At 41.4% G+C, this 16,395-nt stretch overlaps 2 protein-coding genes across 4 annotated transcripts; one reads left to right on the top strand and one right to left on the bottom strand.

Moving 5' to 3' along the window:
• The first annotated feature begins 6,258 nt into the window (after positions 1–6,258).
• On the top strand, positions 6,259–10,619 carry LOC116267073 (G-type lectin S-receptor-like serine/threonine-protein kinase At5g24080). Its single transcript, XM_031648633.2, has 5 exons — positions 6,259–6,518; positions 6,793–8,093; positions 8,411–8,591; positions 9,595–10,045; positions 10,173–10,619. The coding sequence occupies exons 1-5, from the start codon at positions 6,259–6,261 to the stop codon at positions 10,479–10,481; spliced, it is 2,502 nt and encodes an 833-aa protein (XP_031504493.1). The 3' UTR covers positions 10,482–10,619.
• A 2,131-nt stretch (positions 10,620–12,750) lies between these two features.
• On the bottom strand, positions 12,751–15,889 carry LOC116267303 (uncharacterized). 3 transcript variants are annotated; one of them, XM_031648977.2, is made up of 3 exons: positions 15,204–15,889; positions 13,641–14,049; positions 12,751–13,202 (listed from the first exon to the last, which is right to left on the bottom strand). In XM_031648977.2, exons 1-3 carry the CDS (start codon positions 15,731–15,733, stop codon positions 13,191–13,193), a joined length of 951 nt encoding a protein of 316 aa, XP_031504837.1. In that variant the 5' UTR covers positions 15,734–15,889; the 3' UTR covers positions 12,751–13,190. The 3 variants fall into 3 exon arrangements, with proteins under 3 accessions (XP_031504837.1, XP_031504836.1, XP_031504835.1); XM_031648976.2 differs by lacking the exon at positions 12,751–13,202 and adding an exon at positions 13,364–13,483; XM_031648975.2 differs by lacking the exon at positions 12,751–13,202 and having other exon boundaries at positions 13,364–14,049.
• Between the last annotated feature and the right edge of the window lie 506 nt (positions 15,890–16,395).

Raw genomic sequence — 16,395 nt, 5'->3', positions numbered from 1 at the left:
GCAGTTTTTTTTTTCTTTGATGCAATACGGCGAGAAAAGAGAAGAAATATGAATAATTTTTTTTTATAAAATTTAAGAAAATCCTAAAAACTAGGAACCTAGAATAAAGGAGAAACTAGTAAAACAACACCAAAAAAATAAGTAGATAAGCAACAAATAAAAATTGAGAATGTAAACGAGAAGCTTGACATTAAAAAACATGCCTAAAATAAAACAACACTAAAAAAAAAACGTGTTCTTTTTTTGTGTTTTTTTTTTTCATTTTTTAGGTTGACTTGTATTTTTCCTTGTGATCATATCGCCTCTCCTATACAGGTTGCCCCTAATTTTGAAAAAAAAAAAAAAAAAAAAACCACTTTAGTGATTTTCCTAAAGGAGCCACATTTTTCATAAAAAAACTAAGTAGGGGCCTTGAACGCGGAAAACGCAAGTAAAAGTGTAATCTAATGACAGAGGTAAATCTTGAAAAAAAAAAAATTGCAGTTAACTTTTTCTATTTTTTCAAATTAATAGAAGTTCCGGTGTCGATGTTGGGTGCCCTAACACAAGAACCCATTTTCCTCCATTTCACCACCAGAGGGGCATTTTCATCTTTTTCATAAGAAATCATTTTCGAATGTCAATTTTGCCCTTATGAAGGGGAATATTTTTGTTTGTCATTTTTAGCCTCTAGCACACAGATTCTGTTGACAGCTTAGCATAATAGCCCGTTTCCCTTCAAGACCTTAATTGGCAGTTTTCGTGAAAGAGTGGTCTATTTAGAAAGCTGTAAAACGTAGGCTCTTTTTCAGAATTATAAAAAAGTTTTAGGCCTGTAAATGTAAAATACTCTCTACGAGAATATCCATGTAATCCTAATGCATCTCCTGTATGAACATGAAAATAAATCTGAAATTGTATCTGGATTAAAATTCACTGTTGTTCTTTTACGAACGAATTTGAAAGGAAAACCCAAAGCTGCATGGAACGAAAATGACTTTGAGAATTAGGGCGACTCTCAACGTAGCATTAATGAAGGCATGAATGTCGCTGCTGTGATAATGGGCGTATCCAAATGGAGGAAACAGATGTAGCAGTTACCAAATTCTATGGAAGTTAATCAAATAAGAGTTACCATTGCGTGCAATGTCCATTGTTAATAGCTCCTTTTATTAGGGGCATAAGCATTCCTTTTGAAAGGCTAGAGGAGCTATGAATTTTAAAGTTGATGGTAGCCTTTTCTGTGGTTGAACAAATGCTCATGGTTAAACTCTTTTCTCTTTTCTATTTTATTTTCTTCCCAACACTTCATGAACCTTTTTGCTGAAGAAACGAATTAATGGTTTCCTGCAAAATCCTCTTGCTAGATCGTTTGGCACATATATATATATCATGTATATATATACCACACGTTGAAATATTTTTTAATGTTTATTTAGGGAAAACCACCTTCTTCGTAAAACCTCCAAGGCCATACTTTTATGCCTCCAACATTCTGTCCTGCTTTGCACTGAGTGGACGTACAGTACATCCTGTAACTTGGGTTTGTACTTATAAACCCTTTAAGTGTAAGCCGCCTCACCCACCGATTGCGCAATTTTGCAGAACTCATCGTGTTAGTTTCCATTTTGTATTGAAAAGATAAACTAGTTTACGGACATTCAAAGTGAACAGCTGATGTATCGTAGGGACAAGCCATTTTAGGTCCTAAGAAGGTAAATGTAACTCATCATTCTACTTGTTTTATTTATAAACATGCAAATTTATTGCTATGTAATAGATGGTTCTTTGTCTTGTGTTTCACCCAAGAGTCAGCAGATATCAAATTCCGGTTTAAAGCAGTTGGTTTCAATTGAGCAGAGTCAATTTTGATGGGTAGTTTATCCAAATATTTTTCTAAATAACTTGCATATTCTTTTAGCATTAAATGACATATTCCACTACAACCTCAAAGCTAAATAACTAGCGAACAAAATCAGCTACGTACTTTTATCTGTTTGCATACTGTCATGGTGCAACCAAACCACTCAAGGTCGATATATAGTTCTTAATGTACAATTTTAAGGAGGTTAATTTTTCATCTAATGTTCCTCTTTGGTATTCTCTTTGAGCATGAACACCCTTTCTTGGTTCGAGCATTTGGAGTCTGTCGCACTCATCTACCTAGAATATTTTTTACTATTTTTTGAGGATGCTAAAAAGGAATATGCTTTTGGAATAAGAATAGAAGTTCTAAAGCTTCAAATATGAAATCTTAATATATCACACTAAATATGCGATAACGATGTCAAAAATAGGTAAGCCAAATAAAACTGAAAAAAAAATAACTTGTTTTTTTTTTTTAAATACCCACACCAAAAAAAACATGAAAAAAAAATGGTATATGGAAAACAAAGCATATCAGTCTGGAAATTAACATTGTGAAAAATCTTTTCCTCAGTTGCCCTTTTGCATTTTCAACTCTCAAGTAGATGATATCAGTGAATTCATATGCAACTAAAAAAGCAACCCAACATTAGTAGATCCACCAAAGAGGCCAAGTACCATTTCGATGGATCCCGTCTCAGCCAGTTTTGTTGATATATTTATTAAGGCTCTCTCCTCATATTTGTTTGAGATTCTAAGAGCCACACTTGGATTTTCTGGTTTTCACTCCCGTTTGAAGGAGGATGTAAACCAGAAGATTCTAAAAGCTGCAAGAATTTTTGTTAGTACTAAGAAGAAGATTAGGGAAAATAAATGTGTTGGCACAGATAATGTTGCAAAAGTCAGCAACAGTAAATATCATCAAACAAAGCAACAGTCAAATGACTATAGCAATAGATTCGTAACAAGCAAAATATATCATCAAACAAAGCAAGAATCAGATGACTATAGAAATAGATCCGTAACAAGCAAATATATCGTCAAACAAAGCAAGAATCAGATGACTATAGCAATAGATCCATAACAAGCAAAATATATCATCAAACAAAGCAAGAGTCGAATGACCGTATCAATAGATCCGTAACAAGCAAAATATATCATCAAACAAAGCAAGAGTCAAATGACTATGGCAAGAGATCCGTAATAAGCAAAATAAACATGCTAAATTTGCGAGGGTTGGGGATAACATGTAAATGCTTAAAGTTATGCACCTCTTTCACCACTATCATTATGGTGGCTGAGGCCTCATTGTGAAAGCAAGTGATTCACTGAAGCAAGTGAAATTGATTTTTCTTCAATATTCATTTGCAATAATAGTGTCAACTAAATTAATCTGCCATTCCAGTCAAGTGAACTAATTAGAAGTAATTAAATATCTGAGCCAACTAAGCAACATTTTCTACTGCGCTCAACCTTTTTACTATCTGAGGCGAACCAGATATCTTGATGAAACATAGAATCTAATGAGTGTTGCAGGTCAATTCAATCCATGTAACATGTATAGTAGATAGCATGCAAAGATTAACCATATATAGCAAGAGTTGCAACTACCTAGCTAGAGGCTATATAGACTTAATGCAGTGTATGTCTAGGAATATCCAGATATCTTGCTGTAGCTAGCTTCCACAGGATGAAGAGAGCAGGAAGCCGCCAGCAATGACTTTACCCTCACCTCAACCAAATCTTTCCATTCACTGCTGTTAGCTGTAAGAGTGATGAGGCCCAGAAACTCCCCTCTTGGCCCCCTTATCCCAGGTCACAATTTGAATAGCCACCGTAGCTATCTTGCAATTAATTTTTTGTACCCTGCTGAAACAAAAAAGAGAATCAAATGGAAAAATGCTATGTTCCTTAGGATCTCTGGATAAACAGAGGAAAAAGCTAGCAACCATTAACACCATTATGATCACTACATAAAAGGAAAAAAGGGAAAACAAAGTGAGGAGGCAAGAGAAGATGCGATTAGGAGATGAGATCTGGGAAATAATCTTGTTGGGTGCTTCTTTCTACATTGTTCGAAGTGGTAGAACACATTATGAAGTTAGTGTCGTTTGGCTGTAAGAATACTCTGTGAGTACTCTATCCAAACAACGTGAACAGCGCACGTAACAACATACTAATAATGCAAATGCATTCAAGTGGTGGGGAAAGCGCGCGAAATAGCATGGGAAAAGTGTGGGAAACAACATACTGGTAGTGTAAATGCATGCATTCGACTCCAGTAGTGCGGAAAGCACGCGAAACAACATACAGCTGCTGTAAATGCATGCATTCGAGTAGTGCAGAAACTGCCGCGCAAATGTACTTCAATAACACACATTGGAAACTACCATAAAAAGCCTCCAATTGTCCCTCGGAAAATGAAAATTCCGAAAATTTCCAAACATTGAGACAATGCTAGACTTTCTAGATCCGAGATTTTCTCTCTCTCTCTCTCTCTCTTTCTTGTAAGGGAAGGAAGAGGCACAACTTCCCCGTTACGGCATATTTATTCAACAACATTTTGTGAGTATCCCTACTTTTGTTGTTAGGCCTAAGCTAACAACATACTACACTAGTGCAAATGGTGGGTGGCATAGGCCGCAACAAACAATATCATCCACATGGAGGGAGAAGTTTCAAATTAGGTAAGTTGAAGATCGCAAGATTGTGTGGATTGTGCAGCAGTATTGGTTCAACCTGGCTTTTGTATGTGTGTGTACGTGTGAGTGCACATATATGCATGTGTATGTATGAAAGAGAGAAATAGAAAGATAGTATGTGTGTATGTGTACAAGTATATATATATATATATATATGTGTGTGTGAGGAAGAACCATGTTGCCTAATTAAGGATTGGGCAGACATGAAACCGTTAGGTCGTTGTCGAACCAGTCCAAAGCTGCTTCGGTTCATATTTAACGGCGTCCGAGGTTTTAGATTCTGGTGGAAAGCGAAATTCGATGATTCCGAAAAGGATACTGCTTTTGATTTTTTTTGTTTTTTTCCTTTCAATGCTTTAGAATCAATCGATAGAATCACGCAAGATTTTATTTGATTTTTTTTCGAGATTGGCGATTCTCCGAAATTAATGATCGGGTCCCTGGTGCGGCCAAATATCTAGATCCGGTTAAGGAGGGACGGACTTCCTCGGGCAACGGCATGCATGGATGAGGTTGCAGCAGTCAATTGAATCAGATTCAGTTTAGGATGCTTTGGATTTAGTCCAAAAAATTATAAAGGAATTTGGATCCAGGTCTAGGGGATCAGGCTCCAGCCTTGTGTAGAACATTTTTTACGGGGTCTAACCATGTGTTTCAAAATTATTTTTACAGGAGTCAAATAATATTTTTCAAAACTTTTAAAGGGACAAATTTTAAATTATAATAAGTATTCTAGTTTTAAAAACAAGTATAGAGTTATTGGAGCCACTGGCCAAAAAAATTGTTGTGGTCACGTAAACCATGAAAGGGTTGCGGACCCCTTCGACTTTGGTTCTATTACTTAGGGTTAGAAACATATTAGCCAATGTTGGATCTGCCTCTTTTTGGAGTGTTTAGATGCACCGGCGGAGGGAGGGAGAGTCGCCTAGGCTGTGGCCCTATCCTAACTAACTAAAAAAAAAATTACATCAAAAATTTTGAAAATCTTTAATTGTCTAATGTATTTTTTGTATTCTTATTTAGTTTGGCCCAGTTGAACGATTGTTTGGCCTAGTCGAACGACTGTTTGGCCCACCCCTGAAAAAAATTCTGGCTTCACCCCCGTTTGAATGACATCAAAAATTGAATTTGGAAAAAAAAAATCTAATTTGGACAAAACGACAAAACCTAGGTTTTTCTAAAAGGAGTGAAAACCCTAAGATCGTGGATAGTAGTCACAAAAGAACTTGGTTTTTAGTATGTCACATGAATAGAACTAAGTTTGCACAACTCATTTTAAGACTTAGTTTTCGCAAACCATTTGGTTAAATGAGGGTGTCATTAAGTAACCCCATTGGCTTCTACCAGCAACACAAACGAATCTTGAACCCCTCTTTCAACTTCAAGGCTCTGAGTTAATACATTTCAATGGTGCCTCCCAATCCAGACTCCATGTTGTTCATGGATCCTTTAGCCTGCCGCCCCCCATAGATCAGGTTGGTAGTATTTCCAGAAAAAATCGCAAAAATCACACCAAAACCATATATGGATATCATCATTTATTACATATAAATTTCTCCATAATTTTCACAGATATTTCATTTCATATGTAGGGGCATCACTTTAATCAGGGAAAAGATGATCAGGGAGGATATGAGGCCAAGAACTGCACCTCTCATGGCTACCCTATATGAAAAGAGGCCTTAGAACCTCAAAATTAATCAGGGAAAAGATGAGGCGAAGAACTGCAGCTCTCATGGCTACCATGGTGCGGATCGTGATCGCAAGTATTCTTCTTCAACAATATTGGAGGTGTAAGGGCTGCGAATTTTCCAGGGGCTTCCACATGAAGCCCGGAAGTAGGCCGTGGAATTCCTGCAGTGGCTTCTTCAGCTTCGGGTTTCTCCCTGCTAGCTATTCCTGCAAGTATTATTTGGCAATCTGGGACGAGATGAGTCCGGGGGTTCGGAACACCATCTGGGTCGCCAAGAGGTGAGTCTAACTCTCTCAGACCTTGCAGGTTAATTTCATGTCTTCTTCACGTAACCCTGAGGATGGGACGAGAGGACGAGATGATCTAGAGGAATTAAAGATGTTCAAAATGAGAACGGGAAACTTTATCAAATCAATCTTTCACTTTTTTTCGCTCGAGAAGGATTGATAGATTATGCATTTTCGACACCTTTCTAGCTCTGAAATGTTTTTGGTTTCTGTTCGAAATATGCGCAACGTCTTGAAATTGTCCACTGACTCATCTCAATCATAGAGGCTCCAAGGTCGCGATGGTCGGCAAAAACGCCACCCTGCGGTTCGAAGTTTCCGGCAACCTCCGGCTGACGGACGGCAACGGCGCCACCGTCTGGGAGACCAACACTAGCAATTCGGGAGCGATTTTTGGCAGGTTGAGCGATTGGGGCAACCTCGTTGTCTACGCCATGTGGGACGTCACGCCCTGGCCCTGGGAGAGCTTCGGCCACCCCACCGTCGCCCTGCAGTTCAGTCAAAAGCTGACCGAGAAAGCAGAGCTCACCACCGTCCCGAACGCCCTCGGCAACTACCACAGGCTAGCCTTCGTCCGGAGCGGCTGCACCGTCCGCCTCGCCCTCACTTACGTCCGCGCCAAAGCCTCCAACTTCACCTACTGGTGGGGACCCGCCCTAGAGAGCTGCCGCGGCGGTAGCGCGTCCACCTTCTTGACTACCGGCGGCAGCTTCGTGATGACGTGCGGAGGAGCAGCCGGCGCAGTTACCTACATCTTCCGGAGCCGAATGGACTTTGAGACGCCCGGCCAGAAGTTCGGAGAAACCCTGCAACTCAAGCTCGAGGACGACGGAAGGCTCGTACTTTCTCGCTTTGACGTCAGCTCTCGGCTGTGGGTGCGCGAGTGGGCGACGGGTTCGACCCCGTGCGCGGCCCCCGGAGTTTGCGGCAACGGGATATGCAGCCTACACGCCGGGCAAAAGAAGGGCCAATGCAGCTGCCCGCCAGGGTACTCGCTGGCCGCCGACGGCGACTGCAGGAGAAACGTAACGGTCGAAGCCGGCTGCCGGGGAGGAGAAGGATACGTCATGGCGAAGCTCGAGAAGACGAACTACTTCGTCGGGGGGTCGACGATAGCGAAACATAGCAACGTGACGAGGGGAAAGGATTGCGGGGAGCTGTGCAAGGCGGATTGCAGGTGCGTTGCGTCGCTCTACTCGCCGGCGTGGAAGGCGTCCCGCTGCTGGACGCTGAGGGCGCTGGAGTTCGGCGGATTTCCCGAGCCGTCGGTGGAGTTGTACGTGAAGGTGAAGGAGGCCGAGCAGTCCCACCCGTCCCAGCCATTGGAGACGGACTCCAGTCACTCCGAAGAGCTAGTGGAGAACGACCCCATCAACTGGCTGGTACCTCTGACGTTGCCGCTGTCTCTGCTTCTTTACCTTTTGGTGAATCAGAAGAGGAGAAGAATTGAAGGAAAGGATGAGGGGGGAGAAGGGAGCCTTACAACAGTTCCCGGCATGCCGGTGAGCTTCTCGTTTGCGGAGTTGCATGAGGCCACTTCAGGTTTCTCACAGCAGATAGCCAGAGGTGAGGAGTTTGCTTTCTGATCGTACTCTTATCAGCCAAAAGAGAGTGCTCTTAGTTTGGGAACCATTGAATCCTCGTTTCCATTGTTTGATCATTGATGGTAAAAAAAAAAAAAATCGTTTTAAATTGTCATCCAAATGCTCTCAACATTTTCTTAAGGTGTCATCCAAACATAATCTAAACCTAAACCGTTGCTTTTTAGAACTTCTACTGGTGCGAAAAGAACAATTTTTCATGTAATCAAACTTAATTTTGTTGTTCAATTGGAGAAACTAAACCTGATGCGGTCGGTTTTGATGGTGTGGATATGAATGCAGGTGGGTTCAGTTATATTTACAAGGGAAAGTTACAGGACGGGACCGAGGTGGCTGTGAAGCAGCTGGACGAGCGGCTGTCTCATGGGCAGAGGAACTTCGAGGCGGAGGTTTTCACCATCGGCGCCATGAATCACACCAACTTGGTCCGTCTCCACGGCTTCTGCTCGGAAGGAGCACACAGGTTCAGATTTCTTTCAAACCTTTGCATATAATCTTTAGACGAAACGAACGTCTTCCAGACTGAATTGAAATCTGAACCGTTCTACTAAAAATTCATTACTTAAATAATGATAGAAGGTTTTCAGTCCTAGCAGATTTCACTTTGCCTTCTTTTCTTATTCTTTGTAGCAGAAATATCATCAAAAAGTGACATTCTCTGTTATTCTTATTGAGTGGTCACATTGGAAATTGATACAAACTGCTTTGAAATAGATATCAGGAGGTGCAAAGGAGAGAATTTTCTTTCCTTTTCTCAAAGGTTAAAGCAACAAAAGAACACATTTGACTTCAACCGTTATCGATGACTGTGAGGAGCAGATGAATTTTCGTATGTCCTAAATTGGACATGAAATTCAGAAGGTCTCAAAGTAAATAATAACTCCGGAAAAAAATGCTTTCTATGTCACAAAAATTCATTCAGTTAAATTGTGTAAAAAATGGATGTAATTGTTCGAGGTGTCACGTGCATAATTGCAGAAAAGTTAATGCCAGCGTTTGAAATGTTTTCAAAATTCAAATGCTATGTAGACCGGATCTCATGTGACTTCAATCTTGAACCAATTACTTGAATCTGCAGACAAGGTTTTATGTCTTGCTAAATTCCGAGAGGAAAAAACCAATGAGTCAAATTTTTCATTCTTGTAAAGTCTTATGACTACGTTAGAATAAACTAATGGAAAGATAGGTCTATCCATGTCTTTAAACTCTATATATAATCAGATGAATTAGCCGAAAACTGTTGAAAGGAAACTTTTCTTGAACTTTCAAAAATCTTTCAACCGCAAAATCTTTCATGCTTACATGATCCAACTAAGCAGAAGTTACATGAAGAATTAATTTACGAAAATTTGAAAGAGATTTAAATCTTTAGAAATTTGATTTCTAAGATGGATTACCATAAATGTTGTGAACACGTACATGGCTGCAGTCCATCTTCTCTCACCTGCACACCTGTCTGCAAACAGGATTCTCGTCTACGAGTTCATGGAGAATGGCTCCCTCGACCAGTGGCTCTTCACTAGGGAAGACGACAAAGCAAAGCGCCTGCGCTGGAAGACGAGATTCGAAATCGCCATGTCGACGGCGAAAGGCATCGCTTACTGCCATGAACAGTGCCGAAACTTCATCATCCACTGCGACATCAAGCCCGGCAACGTGCTGCTCGACGGCAGTTTCCGGGCGAAGGTGTCGGATTTCGGGCTGGCCAAGTTGGTGGCAGGTGGGGAGAATCCGACGATCTCCGTCAGGGGAACCAGGGGTTACTTGGCTCCTGAATGGTTGAAGCACAGGCCCATCACCGTGAAAGTCGACGTCTATAGCTTCGGGATGCTGCTTTTGGACCTCGTCGGTGGTCGCCGAACGAAAAACTCAGCTTCCGATCCAGACGACTTCTACTATCCGATCTGGGCCTATGAGGTAGTCTTCTCCTTTCACTTCTAGTTTCTAGAATTCGTTGTGACGAGAAGGTGTTAAAAACAGGATGAAATCAAGTGATTCTTCGTTTTAAAAGTGGCCATTTATAATTGTCTCCGGTTTGAAACAGCAAATGAAGAATGGCACACCAGAAGCGACGGCGGACCCGAGGCTGGAAGGGGATGTGGACGCAGATGAACTGATGAGGTGCCTTCGAGTTGCCTTCTGGTGCTTACAGGAGAACGCCAGCACCAGACCTACGATGGGGAAGGTGGTGAAGATGCTGGAGGGGGTGGTGCCCATCGACACCCCTGATGTTCCCAGGTCGTTCCTCTACCTGATGATGGCCAACGGCGAGTTCTCTACCAATTCTCACGGACTCATCCATACAACGCATGCCACAACCACAACCAGCATGTCTCCGGTCGAAGGAAGATGAATCTCTAAGGAGCCGGCATGACGCGAAGAGCCAAGATCGTTTTTGCCGCGGCGCTGTCGTCGACGCAGGCGTCGCCATCATGCAACCACCAACAGTGGCATATATATATATATATATATAAGAAAAATTATGCAGCAACGGCAGTATTGGCAGCGGTGGAGATTGAAATTTTGGGGTAAACTCCTTTAATTTAAACAATTTTAGATCGTTCAAGGTATTAACATGTAAAAAGATGAAAAAAAATGAAGGTGTCAATATGTAAAATAAAAGAATTTGTAGGTTGATGGAACAAGTGCTGTGGTGTGGAGACATAATGCATCAGCCCACATGTGGCTCCACCTTTGGTATTGGTTTGCCAGATCTGATCTAAATAGGTTATGTGCACACCCATATGCATAGAATATTGTAAGGATGAAAAGACGTTATGAGAAGTTAAAAGGTTAAAAAGTAAATTTTTTTTACAAAAAAAAATATCCTAAAATACTCCTCCTCCTTTTTTTTAAGTGTATATTTGTTACATGTACAAGATAGTGCACACAACTCGATCTCAAGTTAAACACTGAAGTGCATTTACATGGCAATTGGTGCTCTATCGAGCCAAAGTGAAAGCATCTCTTTCATCTCCCATTTTCACACGACCCTGCATTCTTTATAGGGATGGAGTAAGAATTTTTTTTTTTTTTTTTTTTTTGGAATGAGCTTGTTTATTATGTTGAAACTTTTACCGGAGCTGAAGTGCATTCTTTCAAGATCTTACAGGGTCAAGCAAAAATTTTTCAAAACACTGTAACCATAAAATTTTGTTTTCTCAAAATTTGAGGGGCTGGCCGACCCCCTGTCTTCGCCCCTAATTCTTTAGAATACAATACTCTATGAATATCCAAAAAGATGTAATGTTCAAGTTGTCAAACACACCTTTTCAGGTAATCTCGTTCTAAAACTCATAGTTGCATATGTATTGCTTCAATCAGATCATACTTGGAACGAAACAACGTATTCTTTCTTTTGTTCCTGAGCCTACGGGTTGCTGCCATTTCAATTGGCGTGGGAGGAAAACTATTACCTCCCAATATGAACAAATTTGTTGATTGTCAAGATAAGTTATAGAAATGTTTTACTTCTAAGTCCATGAGATCAACCTCACAAATCTGTTGATAGAGTCCAAAAATGTAAACAGAGGTTTCATGTCCAAATTAACCCGACCCCATGATTGTACTACAGAAACCAAGCCATTTTTGTGGCTATTTATAGGAGGCAATGCGGACCAGATGATTAGGCTTTATCATCTTCCAGTACTTAAGCCATCTTTTGTTTATTAGTATCATCTTGATCATTTGTTGTCGTAGTCAATTGGGCCCATAGTAGTCGCTTTCATTGATGTCAATATCATTGTTATGTTGGTGGAACGGGTGCCTACTGTAAGCAGGGGAGAAGGCAAATGGGCACTAGTTGATCTCTCGTTTAGGAAAATGAGTGGTTGCAGGGCATTGACTCAGGTCTGGTGTGGGCAGCACATGCGACTGGATCTACCTAAACCTAGGTCTAACTTAATCACAATGCAAGATTTCAAGAGCTGGCATGAACAATGGCGCATGCCAAACACATAGTAGCTCTGCTACTGAGTGTAAGGAGCTCTATCAGCATGATAGCATGATGCAAGAGTGATACTCACAAAGGCATCAGGAGTTCCAAAGGTCCTTTTAAGGATTGGTGAATTAAGAAAATAAAAAAAGTGTTTTGAAAGATGATGGTACAAGAGTATTTTTTATATATTTGTTTGTATAAGTAACCACCACTTATTCCAATTTGACAACACTAGTAGGATGGCAGATATGACAGAAAAGAAGTGACAAGAGGCGGTTCATGGGAGGCGAAGTCACCCTCTCTCCCCTAGCTTTAGAGCTGCTTCAAGGCCTGGGTGGTTAAACAATCTACCATTCAACACAAATGTCAACCATGCTACCATTTACACTGAAAAGTGTCACCAATGCAACACTCAGGCTGACCGGCTATCCTACGCCCTCGGGGCAAAAGAAAGCACCAAACTGAAAATGTCACCAGTTAGAAACAAAAAACCGAACCACCTGACTTTATATTTCAAAAATACTTTGAACTAAAAGACATGTTAACATGTTTATGATTACGAATTTCTCACAAGACATGTTATACTTCAAGTTATTAATCTTTTGATGAGTAAAATAACACACATATAAAAATTGTTATTCCACGTATGCCTCTTATCAAATCAAGCTTAAGGTTATATCTATAAGGTGAAACTGCACAAAACAAATGCATCGCCCCAAGTAGAGGAAAAGTAGGTCTACTCGTCAAGTTGCCTGACCAGTTGGCGCTCCCATAAACAAACGGTTTGATATCTCCTAGCTTCAAATAAAATAAAGGAAATGCCGGTCCCAGCATCTGTCAGCAAAATCCGGATCTCTCATCGGCATCTAAGTCCAACCTTCCCTAATCAAAGACCCCACCCATCGCGCCGAAGATGATGGCGGTTCGCGCATTACAAGTATGATGTAACGCTCCAAGGGCGCCCAAGGACCACTTGAAGCCAAGGGGACGTTGGGCCCGCCCCATCCAACACCACTCAAACGCGTATCCACACCAGTCGAGATGCCAAGATGCCAGGCTCCGAACTTTGCCTTCGTTGGCATATAGGTAGGGTCCGGACCACACTGAAGTGACCATTTTCTTCGATCACGCTAGTTCCTGAGATTGAAGAAAGTTTAAGCAGAAAACATTCATGGGCACTTGCAGAAAACATTCATGGGCACTTGCAGTGTCCATGCCTGCAACCAATACGATCATTTTCAACCATCCTCTCCAGGCTACAGCATGTAGACAAAAAGAAAATCTTTGCCGAGTAAATATGAATAATTACCTTTTTCTCCTTCAGCTCTCCATATTAAAAGTGTAGAAAAGATACATATGCATACATGTGCTGGCTGTTATAACATACATGTATTTGTAGGGAGGAAAAGGTCGCATACCTATACAGGATACTGTACATTAATACTAATACTACAAGAAAGCTCTTTTGAAGCGCTCCCAGGGTCCTTGAACATGTATGAAGCTCTACTGGGACTAAAATCACTCTTTAGGAGCGTCACAGCAAAACTCTAAGCGAAAACCAGATCGCGTATGTACCTGCTCATCTGTGGTATTTGCCTCAGGGGAGAACTCAAAATAAGTGGGCCGAGCAGTAGAAGGGCAACCCAGCGTCTGTATAAGCTCTTCTACAGCTAAGACTCTGAACTTGGGAGGGGAGTTGAATGCCACATTGTCAACGCGGTGCTCATAGATCTTACCATTCCTGTCAAGCTTGTACTCAGATGTCGCATCAAAACGGCCATGGCTGTCCCAAAAGACGCGAGGTGCACCATGTACAGTCCAACGGATCATTATCACATTCTCAACAGGCTGCCATATGCTCAAAATATCCACCCAGAGTGCCTTGAAGAATATCCTCCCATACATGCGTAGAGCCCTGAAGATCATTTTATAGTTGTTTATGCCCTCAAATGTGTTGAGAGGATCTTTGAACACGATGTCCTCCCTATACATGTGTACAAGAGGAATAAATGATCAGGAAAAATGGTTCCAGCTAAAATTTCGCAGCTTAAAAGGCATAAAGGCCAATGGTTGGGGAGAAATGAAACAGAGCCATTATGCAGCAGAAGGGCAACGTTCTTGATATCTGACAAACAAATCGCCTCTGCCACATATGCACATTTCATATCGATCTATTGACACCATGACCATAGTGGCCCAAATTTCCTGCTATCAGTTTAGAACTGCTACCTAAGCATAACACAAAATGATAAGGTGGCGTGATCTGGAAAAGGAAAAGAAATGGCGATCAAAGTATATGACATACCAGCTGAAAGCGCTAAAAAGAGAGAAAAGGCTTCACATAATCCAATCAGGCCAGCTTGGGTTATAGTCTAAATGAAGTGAAACGTCAAACATGCACCATCTTCCTTTCGTAACTAACAGAACTCATATGCAGATACTTGAGCGGAGTAGCTGGCATAATCGACTAGATGGCAAAAGTGACCAACATAGCCGACAGTTGTTCCATCAAAAGGTAAATAGAACTTTTATGACACCAACATCAATCATGATGTCCTGCTAACTAGCTACAGAAAGGTACCATTGTTCACCAGAACAGCATAGATCAGCCTAGGTGATAATATAATTATGTACTTAAGCTATCGGAAGCAAAGCAACAAAGCTGGCCGCTTTAGTAACTAAGCCTTGCAGAACTATGCTAACTCCCAGAGGCCACATCTTCACTAAAGGCCCTTCTCAGCACAGAAATCTCTGAAGCTCAACCGCATAGCACCCTACCATCGCCGTTGCACACTTCTAATCTATGCAAAGCTATAACAGGAACAGGCCAAAAGAATATGACGATACGGTGGAACATAATTTCAGAAAACTGACTATAACAATACGATAGCTATTCAATCATCTGAAAACAGTGATCACAGAAGCAAACGAAATCCAATTATTAGCGTACTTAACCCCAGAAAAGCAATAAGGAATGGGACCCCGAAGAGCACCAAATTCCTCTCGAGATGAAATCACAGATAACAAAACCATGTACAGAGTAAGAAAAATCAATACGCAAAATTCTGCTGAATAAAGAACCCTAAAAAGGGACCAAGGTACAAATCAAAAACAAAGAAAAGGGGCAAAAAACTTCACCTATATATATCGAAAGTGGGCTCCTTAAAGAAAACATCGCGAAGCTCCTCCCTCAACGTCCGAATGGCATATCCCATATTCACATAGTAATCCTGCTTATCGTCCTCCTCGTCCTTCGTCCTCGTCATCGCGCTCGACTGAACCGGCGCCGAGAAATTGCTATAGACCCATCCTCCCTGCAGGAAATCCCGCTTATCGCCCTCCCCTTCCTCCGTCTTCCGCGCCTCAGGAAACTGAATCGTCGCCGGCAAACCAGACCGAATCCAATCACTGCGCAGGGACCCGGCCCCCTTCCCTCCCGTCCCCGCATCCTCCGTCAGAGTGGGAATCAGATTGAAGGATCTCGTGTATTCCCTCTTCGCGCAGAAGAAATCGAGATTCCTCCAATGGGAACGATCCCTCTTGACGGAGGGAGCCGCCCTGGCGCTACTGACTTTAGCGAAGGACTTGGAGGCGTCGAGGATGGAGACTCCGCCATTGACGGAAGGGAAATTGGACATGGTCTCTAAAGGAGGACAACGTAACGCCATGGCAGAAAAACAACAAAACCCCTAACTCAAGGGATCTCAAGGCGAAAAAAGGTCTCAGAGAAAGCCCCAATTGCAGGGATTCTCGAGGAAAGAGAAGATCAAAAACACCTAAGAGATCCCAGGGACGACCGTGAACCCCACCGACCGGATAATCTCTTCTCCCCGCATCGAAAACTAATTTTTTTTTTAAAAAAGGGAACTTTTCCATATTCATACCTACCTTATGCAGTATTGACAATTTCGTCTCTATCTTTCATGCAAGCGTTTCAATTGGGGCCTTGGGATCTAATCTATCACTGGAAAACTCTACTCTTCTCTAATTTAATGACATCAATATCTTCTTTTTAGCAAAAAACAGTGACGTAAATATTTTAACATGGGTCAGATTTGATACATGTTCATTAGACATGAGGTCAGAATCGAATCTCCTATAACAAAAAAAGATAAAATCTTCAACATTTAAATATATCAGGTCGATCGAATCTGACAATAATAAAGAAATCGATGAAACCCTCAACCGAGATCCAATCTCTACGCTATTCTAAAAGAATGATATTGGATAGAAAAATAAAAATCAAGTTGAATTTAATATATTAAAAATGTTTGAACCTTTTCTCATGCAAATATGTTTGTTTATTGCATCGCTGCTGCGAGCCACAACG

This window comes from Nymphaea colorata, chromosome 13 (assembly GCF_008831285.2).
Source record: "Nymphaea colorata isolate Beijing-Zhang1983 chromosome 13, ASM883128v2, whole genome shotgun sequence".
NCBI lineage: Eukaryota > Viridiplantae > Streptophyta > Magnoliopsida > Nymphaeales > Nymphaeaceae > Nymphaea > Nymphaea colorata.
The sequence above is the reverse complement of the archived record's forward strand: the minus strand, read 5'-3'. Positions and strand labels throughout refer to the sequence as shown.

What these genes read in the sequence shown, in the direction of transcription:
- LOC116267303 (XM_031648975.2), bottom strand. Translation starts at nt 15,733, where the DNA reads ATGGCGTTACGTTGTCCTCCTTTAGAGACCATGTCCAATTTCCCTTCC. An exon ending in CCCACTTTCGATATATATAG is followed by an intron (nt 14,050 to 15,203) that starts GTGAAGTTTTTT and finishes ACACATGTATAG; the next exon opens with GGAGGACATCGTGTTCAAAG.
- LOC116267073 (XM_031648633.2), top strand. Translation starts at nt 6,259, where the DNA reads ATGAGGCGAAGAACTGCAGCTCTCATGGCTACCATGGTGCGGATCGTG. An exon ending in TGCTCGGAAGGAGCACACAG is followed by an intron (nt 8,592 to 9,594) that starts GTTCAGATTTCT and finishes GTCTGCAAACAG; the next exon opens with GATTCTCGTCTACGAGTTCA. An exon ending in ATCCGATCTGGGCCTATGAG is followed by an intron (nt 10,046 to 10,172) that starts GTAGTCTTCTCC and finishes GGTTTGAAACAG; the next exon opens with CAAATGAAGAATGGCACACC.